Source organism: Malus domestica, chromosome 16 (genome assembly GCF_042453785.1).
Source record: "Malus domestica chromosome 16, GDT2T_hap1".
Taxonomy (NCBI): domain Eukaryota; kingdom Viridiplantae; phylum Streptophyta; class Magnoliopsida; order Rosales; family Rosaceae; genus Malus; species Malus domestica.
In genome coordinates this window covers 2099296-2110536 of record NC_091676.1, presented here as the reverse complement: position 1 = coordinate 2110536, position 11241 = coordinate 2099296, and the positions used below count along the sequence as shown (strand labels likewise).

At 39.1% G+C, this 11241-nt stretch overlaps 2 protein-coding genes across 2 annotated transcripts; both read right to left on the bottom strand.

The window, feature by feature from the left end:
- Nucleotides 1-1370: 1370 nt before the first annotated feature.
- Nucleotides 1371-1832, bottom strand: LOC103403218 (uncharacterized). The gene has a single exon (XM_008342047.1). It carries the CDS (start codon nt 1830-1832, stop codon nt 1371-1373), a length of 462 nt encoding a protein of 153 aa, XP_008340269.1.
- Nucleotides 1833-5298: 3466 nt separating this feature from the next.
- Nucleotides 5299-5757, bottom strand: LOC103402324 (uncharacterized). The gene has a single exon (XM_008341062.2). The coding sequence runs from the start codon at nt 5755-5757 to the stop codon at nt 5299-5301; it is 459 nt and encodes a 152-aa protein (XP_008339284.2).
- Between the last annotated feature and the right edge of the window lie 5484 nt (nt 5758-11241).

The window sequence follows — 11241 nt, the reverse complement described above, 5'->3', positions numbered from 1 at the left end:
ATTGAGAGAAGGAAACCCAAAACTTTGGGCTTACAAGTAGATAGATTATGAGTTTTGTTTTACATCTGAACTTTTAAAATGTTTTTGTATAAATCATAAGGTATTTTTTCTTATAAACTAACCTCATCAATATAAGACTACAATAATAATAATGTTTTTGAGTCTTTAAGGATATGTATAAGAAATGAATGAACACTAAATTAAACATTTTGATGACACGTAATATTATTTGCAAATTTGGTCTAAAAATTTAGTCTACGCATTACTCTTTGTCGAATATTAGACTTGAATTGGAATGGATGTGTAAAAATAGCAACCCACATAACTACTAGCTAGTAAATAAATTAACAACCAAACAAAAATTTGTAAAAATTGAAAACAATAAACATGCACATAGCATTTCAAACTTAGGACCTCTCGTTAATTTTAAACAACAAAAACCATTGCTTCTAATTAAACCTCTTGATCATCTAGCCAATTTTTATAATTTATACTGTTATGGAAAAGAAATTTGTAAAAATTGGAATGTACATAAGCACACATGGTGTTTTGAACCTAAGACCTCTTCATTAATTTTAAACAACAAAACCACCAATTCCAGTCAAATTTCTTTGTCACTAAACAAAATTTTATAAATTTATACTCTTTTAAAAACATATGTAAATATACCGCCCTAATCATTTTAGTGCCCCTAATTTTTTTGGGCCCCAGATGGTCGCCCTACCCACACTAGGCCTGGCCGTAGATCGTTTTGGTCATTCCGTGAAAAATCTGTCTATATATTCGTTAAATTGTCTAGTGAACAAACGCGTACCACTTTTTTAAGAGTACTTTTGTTAAATCAATATTCTCTCCACTTAACAGGGATATTGAGAATTTTTTCACATAATGACTAAATTAAATGATTAATGGTGGACAAACTCAAAAATCACTTCTATAATTTTTACTGTTAGGGCCTAAAGTGAATAATTATATCAATTTCAGGATGTATATTTTAGTTAAAAAGTTGTCAAAAGTATAGTGGGTGGATCCAAAATGCAGCTAATGATCCTTCTAATTCACATTTTACTGTCATATGCTACAAAAGTGGCATTTTCTTGTTCGGGTGTGGAAGTCAAGAAAATGTGCGGAGATAGCATCTGTATATCTTAATTTGATTTATGTTATAAGTTAAACGTGCGAAAATTACTTTCTTGTAAACTAACTAGATTCATGGGTTGTATATCACTTGCCTCTAATATGATTATTGATGAAAAAAAACGAGAAGAACCAAAACTTCCTTGAAAATTTTGATGAAAGAACTTATATATCATTAATTTGGAAACCTACATGTCTATGTATTTATACAAACAAATTAATATATATAGCCGCTAGTGAAGACCGACCCCCTTTGCGAGCTCCAACAGTTGGAAGAAAATCATAAGCGTTGAAGTAGGCACGCTCAAAACGATCAAAGCCAGGAATGCCAAAGCAAAACTTGGCCTTGTGTCCATCAAGTGGGACTGCAAGAAGCCCATGACTTGGCATATAAACGAATCGTAGGTGGTGTAATATCGCTTCTCCCAATCCATCCAATCCGACGGAGGCTCGTAGTTTCTCTCCACCATCTTCATTTCGTGAACTCTCTTCCGGAGAACAATCATGCTCTCGTCCACCAGCCTGCTGCTGTAGTTTTGGTAGTACTGGTCTGCATGATCACCTCCTTTTCTGCTCGACGCAAAAACCCTAGTTGAAGAAACCTTCCGGATTTGGTTTCGGGTCGTGCTGGAAATCGGATTAAATGAAAGAATGTTGGAACAAGAAGAAGAAGAAATGAGTGAAATTGCTGCCATTGCTTTCTACGGTGATTGAGAAATGGAAAAGATTGGTGTACTTGAAATTTGATATGGTATTTTGTGGTGGATGCGCCCACATTTATAGGCCTAATTGTAGTGCCAATAAATTAACAATTAAAATAATAATAATAATAGACTAATAATTGAAGAGATAAAGGTTCTAATTTTCTAGATTAGGGAGAAAAAGCGGTGGGGCATGTGACACAGCTTATTAGCTAAGAAACTGGGAAAATGGAGATGGAGGCTTAACGTGTTTTTATATTTTAAGGGACACTTAGCTTGTTCAACGCGCTATTTACGTCAGAAATTCGGGAAGTTTAACTCCTGTCACATCACACACAGAGTGAGACTTGTGGGGTACGGATAACCAGACTTTAATCTTGTGCTGCCAATTTAGTATATGTCAAATTTGATGCACTTTTTTAATCGACGACTCTGATTTAATCAAGAAAAGCGTTAAGGCTTAGAAAAATCATTAAATGATCATTTTTTAAATACCAAACGTCTAAATGGATCCAGCATGAAATCATTGGTAGTTTATTATAACAATTTAAAAAAACTTATGTATTTATATGTGTATTGTATTTTATCCTATAAACGGTTAGGGCAAAAAAAAAATTAAAACCTTCTCTTACTTCTCCTTATATTATTTTGTCATCCATTTTTTTTTTCTTGTGTGTGACTTTATTGTGTGCACCAATTGTTCGATGAAATGCCTCAGTTGACAAATTTTTGTTGTTTTCAATATTACTCTACAGTTTTTTGTAGCCACCATTGATAAACCTCTACATATCTTAGTATAGTAGTTGTTAACATATGTTAGCATAAGCCTTCAAATAATGTTAACAAGACTCGACATCTTCAGACCAGGTGCTTGATGAAATGGTCTAACGAGGTTTTTTTGGTCAAAATCAAGACATTATTATTTAAAAATTCTAACTCCGTCACCGACACTCAATGAATTCGTCGGTTTTTAAAATGTCACTGACGTTTGATTGTTATATTGTCAATAATAAGCTATATTAACAATATTTAACTAATATGTCATCGATATTCCTCTTGATCAATACAACAATTACGATTTAATTTTTAATAATTTTAACAGATTTGCTTGTATCTTATCATGCATAAAAATTAAAAAAGCTTGGACAGGGAGTCGAGAACTGGAAGTTACATTTACCGAACATGCATGCATCTCATTTCAGAGAAACCTTCCTGGAATATAAGAACAAATGAAAGGATCTTTCGTTTATTATATTGTAAATCATTGGGGATGATATTGGCAGTTTACCTGGGGGGAACCACCGGAGTAGAATTGGGTTGACTTGGGCGGCCGCTTATATTTGTACTTATGAGCAATGTTTGGCTCTTCAGTTCCTCTCAATTCATTTAGTGTCTGATTTACCTTCATCGTGTAATAACAAGAAGATTAAATTTATAGATAAAATTTATAAATTAAAAATATATAAAAGTTGATGATTTAATTATAACTCAAATGTCAATTAACGTACTTATTTTGTATTAGTAACACATCATTTAGTATGTATATTTAGTCTATAATTTTTTTTTTATCAAACATTTAATGTATAACATTATTCTATATATCTCCGTACCTCATATGGTGAAAAAGAAATAAGTTAATTACCTAGCATTATTCTCTTATTATATGAGAAGTGCTGATGAGACTTTCTATAGTGGGACTCTCTGTAAGTTCTCTGCCACCTCACAATTTACATCAATTCACGGGACAATGTTATAAAATATTGTTCTAAAAATATGAGGTGGCAGAATGCATATAAAAAGTCTCACTTTTGAAATGGGAAGTGTTATTGATACTCAAAAAATTTCATTCTACTCTCCTCGTAAGTGTATTTTTCTTTATAAATATAGAAAGTTTGAAGTGTAGAATAAGGAATTTGGAGTGCCAATAACAATTCCTTTTGAAATAGTCTCGTTACCATTGCCTTTATTATATACTGGTTAATTAAGGGTAGCTTAACTGAGAATGAGGACAACCCTAAGGTATCGTTTGGTATGCAGACGAGACGAGACGGGATAGGACGAGACATGACGGAACGGAACGGAGAGGGAGCAAAGATGTCCTCGGATGGAAACAAGGAGGAAGAAGAAGAAGATGGAAATATTATAATCTTGTGTTCCATGGATGTGGAACTAGTCATTCCAGGGGGTGAGGTGGAACGAAAATTCACCAAAAATTCGTCCCATGGAACAGCGTGTTCCACCCGTTTTAGGCGCACCAAACATGGGACGAAACGCCTCGTCTCACTCCGTTCCGTCCCGTCCCACTTACCAAACGGTACCTAATAGTATTGAGGAAGCTAGTTAGTTGAAGCACATTGTAACTCCTGCAACAGCAGCAAAACCCACCAGGAAATACAAAAACGTAGCAAACCAAGAAAATTCTTTTGGAATTAATGATGATTTCAAGAGCCCATAAAATGTTAGTTGATGAATGAGGGTGGGGAATTTAAATTTAGGAATTTTTTTAGTGTGAAGAAATACCATTAAATTAAGGAGTAATTAGGTTTTCATCCTTATTTTTACTACTCTATTGATTAAAACCTTATTACTTTTCAATTTTTGATCAAAGTCCTTTGTATTAATAATATCATTCATTATTTCAATAATAAAATATTTTTTATTTCTAAATATATTCATTTAATATTAAAAATGTTACAATTAGTATATTTATATTTATGGCTAAATTTTTTATCATATATTTTTATTTTTAGTTTGTACCCATTTTTAATTTGCAACCCTTTTTTAATTTGTACCAATTTTCCTTTCAATTTTAATTTGTACCCATATATTAATTTCTTTTTGTGCCCATATTTTTTAAAGTTTTATTTGTATTGTACCCATATTTTTTTATTTATTTGTACCCATTTTTATTTTTGCTAAATGTACCCATTTTGAAGAATGTACCCATGTTTTGATACAATAATATTTTGGTTATTTTTTATGAATGTACCCATGTTTACACACACACACACACACACAATAGTATATTTATATTTTAATATTTTTAATCCCACAAATTATGGTTTTTTATTTAAAATCTCATTACTATAAACAACTATAAATTTTAATTTTTAATTTAAAAAATATAGTAACGTACATAGAAATAAATTATCAATTAATTTTAGGGACTTGGATCAAAAATTGAAAAACAACAAGGTTTCAGTAAAAAATTGTTCATAACTAGGGACCGCATCCAAAGTCTCCCTTAAATTAATAACTAGTTAAGATTTTGTGTGTTGAAATTTGATTGTATTGCATGTGCAAAAACTTTGCGACAAGTTATCTCGATAATGAAACATAACTAATAAATTAATTCGATATAGCTATATGAGTGAACAATTTTCCAAGAAATTAATTAATTAAGAAAATAATTAATATGTTTATCTATTTACAGAAGGCAATGAAGCCATGCATACATGGACTAAAAGTGAATATTCCCACCGCCTAAGATCCCCTTAAAAATGTCCAGCAATCGGAACATCAAAGCAGCCGTGGATATTGGGGCGCTAAGTATAACAAGAGCAAGCATTCCCAACGCCACGCTAGGCCTGGTGTTCATCAAATGGGATTGCAACAACCCCACGCCTTCGCTGATGTCCGAGTTGTAGTGTGCATAATATTGCTTCTCCCACTGCATCCAGTTCGACGGCGGTTGGTGATTGTCTTCGTCTTCCATCTCCACCTCGTGAATTCGCATTCCAAGCACAATCATGTCCTCGTCCACAAGTCTACCGTCGTAATTATCATGACCACGCGACGACGCAGAAATCGTCAGAGGACGACGCCTACGCCGCATTTCCAGCAACCCCGTCTTTCGGTTAACGCTGGAATTGAAACGCCGCGGCGGTGGCAGAGCTGAGTGAAGAGCAGAGATTACCATTGCTGTAGACATGATGACAAAGCTTGCAGCTTTTCGAAAGTTTGATGATTGAGATTTTGATGTATGTCTTTGTTTGCCAACGAGGTACGTACATGGTACATATATACAGAAGCTACAAATGAGAGAGAGAGAGAGAGAAAGAGACCGCGTAGGAATGACACGTGGCAATTTATGCGTGCCTTTTTTGGAATTAAATAAATAATTAATATGTGTATCTATTTACAACAACAACAACAACAACAACAAAGCCTTTTCCCACTAAGTGGGGTCGGCTATATGAATCCTAGAACGCCATTGCGCTCGGTTTTGTGTCATGTCCTCCGTTAGATCCAAGTACTCTAAGCCTTTTCTTAGAGTCTCTTCCAAAGTTTTCCTAGGTCTTCCTCTACCCCTTCGGCCCTGAACCTCTGTCCCGTAGTCACATCTTCGAACCGGAGCGTCAGTCGGCCTTCTTTGCACATGTCCAAATCACCGGAACCGATTTTCTCTCATCTTTCCTTCAATTTCGGCTACTCCTACTTTACCTCGGATATCCTCATTCTCAATCTTATCCTTTCTCGTGTGCCCACACATCCCACGAAGCATCCTCATCTCTGCTACACCCATTTTGTGTACGTGTTGATGTTTCACCGCCTGACATTCTGTGCCATACAACATCGCTGGCCTTATTGCCGTCTTATAAAATTTTCCCTTGAGCTTCAGTGGCCTACGACGGTCACACAACATGCTGGATGCACTCTTACACTTCATCCATCAAGCTCGTATTCTATGGTTGAGATCTCCATCTAATTCTCCGTTCTTTTGTAAGATAGATCCTAGGTAGCGAAAACGGTCGCTTTTTGTGATCTTCGCTAAATTGCTCCGGTCATTAGTGTGGATAAGTATATAAATGGATAGAGATAGGAAAGCAAACACAAGATGTACGTGGTTCACCCAGATTGGCTACGTCCACGGAATAGAAGAGTTCTCATTAATTGTGAAGGGTTTACACAAGTACATAGGTTCAAGCTCTCCTTTAGTGAGTACAAGTGAATGATTTAGTACAAATGACATTAGAGTACAAATGACATTAGGAAATATTGTGGGAGAATGATCTCGTAATCACGAAACTTCTAAGTATCGGAGTGTGGTATCGACTTGCCTTATCTGTCTCATAGGTAGATGTGGCAGCTTCTCTGGAAGTACTCTTCCTCCATCCAGGGGTGATATCTTTAACTGGTGGAGATGCACAAGGTAATGTATCAATTTCACTTGAAGCTTACTTGTAGTTTCAGGCTTGGTCAAGCGCGATACAAACCATGTAGTAGGAGTCCCCCAAGTCGCCGAGCTAGGGGATTTGCTGAAAGAGGTGACAGACAAGGTAAGCAATCAGAGCTCCGGCTGATTGTTCACCTTCTCCCCATCTTGCAGCAGCATGAAGGATAAAGAGAAGAAAAATGAGAAGAGATGATATGGGATACTTTTGCTTTTGAAGAAGTAACTTTCCACAGGCTTATTCTTGAACTGAGCTGGAGGGTTTTCTGGTTTCCTCCAGAGTATAAGGCCGACTGAAGAATTTGAGGGTCAAAACAAGTCCATCAAATCTAGAGTACGTTCGACCCTGCTGATATGGGATACTTTTGCTTTTGACAGAGTAATGGATGGATCGGCACGTGTGCTGTTACGCTTGTCTCCACATGCTTCCTTGTATCCTTCGCACTTGCCCTATCTGTTCCTCAAGCAGATACGGTATCTTCCCTGGCAACATAAGATGTTGAAGATGAGTACTCGAGAGCAATGCCAGGTAAGTAATCAGGTAAGGGGTTCCAGGCTGTCAGTTCCTGGCTGGGAGCTTGATTTCAAGTGCTGACTGATTGCTCTCTTTCTCCTTGTCTTGCAGGTAAAAACAAGGCCAAAGGAAAAGACAGGGAAAAAGCATGATATGGGATACTCTTGCTTTTAACCCTGATGATATGAGATATTCTTGCTCTAGTATAGCTTGTTTGCAGAGGTATTATCGGGGGGAAAGAAAGCTGAATATTTCGAAAGGCTTCGTTGGGAGTGCCCTCTCAGATATGAGGAAGGGTTGAGCATTTTTGCAGGTCTGCCTGTCCGTTGGGGATGGAGGTCGACATATATAGGAGTCTCCCTAACAACAAGTAGTAATGCTATTCCTTTACCCTGCTTGGTCATAGCACGGTAGTGGGAGCTGCCAGCTTCACATGTTTTAACTCTGTCAGAGCACTTTGAAAAAGTGGTATGTGGTATCTGGCTCTCGAGATTCGGAGAACGATGCTTCTTCGATTTTTGAGAAAGCAATCATGGTGGGGGTCTGGCTCTCGAGATTCGGGGAGCAGTGTCTCTTCGATTTTTGAGAAAGTAATCATGTTGGGAGTCTGTCTCTCGAGATTCGGAAGGCGGTGCCTCTTCGATTTTGGAGTAAGCAATCTTGTTGGGAGTGTTTTCTCGGATGTGAGTAAAGGTTGGGCATGTTTGCTAGTCTACCTTGCCACGAAGCACGGAGGTTGACACACAGGGACTTTCCAATTATCCAGCAGTGGTACTGTTCCTTTACCCTTGTGGGTAATAATATGGTAGCTAGACCTTCAAAATTTATGTGTCTAAACTTTGTTAGTGCTGTTTCTTTGCTATTCTTTTACCTTTCTTGGTCAGAGCGATGTAGTGGGAGCTGCAAGCTTCACGTGCTCAACTTTGGCAGAGACTTTGACAAAGTTATCTGTGGTACCCATGAGCTATTGTTGCGTGTGGGAAGTGGGTGATTGAACAGTAAGATTCATGTGCTTTCTACTTCACCAGAAGTCTTCGACAGAATGCCCATAATTTCCGCAAAGCTGAGTGTGCGTGTGACAGGTGCTGACAAGGCTAGAAAAGAAGGTGCCTCTTTGATTTCTGAGATCGGCCCTCGTGGTCTCTGAGCAGCCCAGCTTTTGAGAAAGCGAGCGCCTCTTCGATTGATTCGGAGAACGATGCCTCTTCGATTTTTGAGAAAGCAATCATGCTGGGGGTCTGGCTCTCGAGATTCGGGGAGCAGTGTCTCTTCGATTTTTGAAAAAGTAATCATGTTGGGAGTCTGGCTCTCGAGATTCGGAGGGTGGTGCCTCTTCGATTTTGGAGCAAGCAATCTTGTTGGGAGTGTTTTCTCAAATGTGAGTAAAGGTTGGGCATGTTTGCTAGTCTACCTTGCCACGAAGCACAGAGGTTGACACACAAGGACTTTCCAATTATCCAGCAATGGTACTGTTCCTTTACCCTCTCTTCGATTTTTGAGAAAGTAGTCATGTTGGGAGTCTGGCTCTCGAGATTCGGAGGACGGTGCCTCTTCGATTTTGGAGCAAGCAATCTTATTGGGAGTGTTTTCTCGAATGTGAGTAAAGGTTGGGCATGTTTGCTAGTCTACCTTGCCACGAGGCACAGAGGTTGACACACAGGGACTTTCCAATTATCCAACAGTGGTACTGTTCCTTTACCCTTGTGGGTAATAATATGGTAGCTAGACCTTCAAAATTTATGGGTCTAAACTTTGTTAGTGCTGTTTCTTTGCTATTCTTTTACCCTTCTTGGTCAGAGCGATGTAGTGGGAGCTGCAAGCTTCACGTGCTCAACTTTGGCAGAGAACTTTGGCAAAGTTATCTGTGGTACCCATGAGCTATTGCTGCGTGTGGGAAGTGGGTGATTGGACAGTAAGATTCATGTGTTTTTTACTTCCCCAGAAGTCTTCGACAGAATACCCATAATTTCCGTAAAGCTGAGTGTACGTGTGACAGGTGCTGACAAGGCTGGAAAAGTAGGTGCCTCTTCGATTTCTGAGATCGGCCCTCGTGGTCTCTGAGGAGCCCAGCTTTTGAGGAAGCGAGCGCCTCTTCGATTTCTGAGATCGGCTTTCGTGGTCTTTGAGCAGCCCAACTTTTGAGAAAGCAAACACCTCTTCGATTTATGAGATCAACCCTCGTGGTCTCTAAGCAGCCCAGCTTTTGAGAAAGCAAACGCCTCTTCGATTTCTGAGCAGGCGCCTCTTCGATGTCTGAAGCTCCGTCGAGTGCAGCTTTTTATAGAGGCTGGCATTAAGTTCCAAAGCACACTTGAATCTCCACCAGTAGAAGCTCCATTCTTGCACTTCTAAGATCTTGATTTGTCCGACCTCTTCTCTCTTCAATACCTTTGAAAATGTCTGGCCCCTCCGACCGTCGTTTTGACTTGAACCTTGTTGAAGAGGCAGCCCCGCCTTCTCCAGACAACATATGGCGCCCATCCTTCGTCTCCCTTACTGGTCCTCTTACCGTTGGGGATTCCGTGATGAAGAATGATATGACCGCTGCGGTGGTGGCCAGGAACCTTCTCACTCCCAAAGATAACAGACTACTTTCCAAACGGTCTGATGAGTTAGCTGTTAAGGATTCACTGGCTCTCAGTGTTCAGTGTGCAGTTTCTGTGTCTAATATGGCCCAACGCCTATTTGCTCGAACCCGCCAAGTTGAGTCATTGGCGGCCGAAGTGATGAGTCTCAAACAGGAGATTAGAGGGCTCAAGCATGAGAATAAACAGTTGCACCGACTCGCACATGACTATGCTACAAACATGAAGAGGAAGCTTGACCAGATGAAGGAAACTGATGGTCAGGTTTTACTTGATCATCAGAGATTTGTGGGTTTGTTCCAAAGGCATTTATTGCCTTCGTCTTCTGGGGCTGTACCGCGTAATGAAGCTCCAAATGATCAACCTCTGATGCCTCCTCCTTCTAGGGTTCTGTCCAGTACTGAGGCTCCGAATGATCCCCCTCCGATGCCTTCTCTTTCTGGGGCTCTACCGACTGCTGAGACTTCTCCTAAGCAACCTTTGTGAAGGCTCCATCTTGTTTGTTTATTTTGACTCATGTATATGTACATATTTGTAGCTTATCGGGGATATCAATAAATAAGTTTTCCTTCATTTCAACGTATTGTGTTAAATACACCAAAGCCTTCTTCGCTAAGTTCTTTGAATTTTCTTTTGTTGAAGCTTGTATGTTGAAGCTTTCTGAGTGGAGCATGTAGGTTGGGGTAGTGTTCCCTTAATTTTTCGAGTGAGGAAAACTTCTCGGTTGGAGACTTGGAAAATCCAAGTCACTGAGTGGGATCGGCTATATGAATCTTAGAACGCCATTGTGCTCGGTCCTGTGTCATGTCCTTCGTTAGATCCAAGTACTCTAAGTCTTTTCTTAGAGTCTCTTCCAAAGTTTTCCTAGGTCTTCCTCTACCCCTTCGGCCCTGAACCTCTGTCCCATAGTCGCATCTTCTAATCGGAGCGTCAGTAGGCCTTCTTTGCACATGTCCAAACCACCGTAACCGATTTTCTCTCATCTTTCCTTCAATTTCGGCTACTCCTACTTTACCCCGGATATCCTCATTCCTAATCTTATCCTTTCTCGTGTGCCCACACATCCAACGAAGCATCCTCATCTCCGCTACACCCATTTTGTGTACGTGTTGATGCTTCACCGCCCAACAT

Excerpts from the sequence above, each read along its gene's own strand:
- LOC103403218 (XM_008342047.1), bottom strand. The coding sequence starts at position 1,832 with ATGGCAGCAATTTCACTCATTTCTTCTTCTTCTTGTTCCAACATTCTT.
- LOC103402324 (XM_008341062.2), bottom strand. The coding sequence starts at position 5,757 with ATGGTAATCTCTGCTCTTCACTCAGCTCTGCCACCGCCGCGGCGTTTC.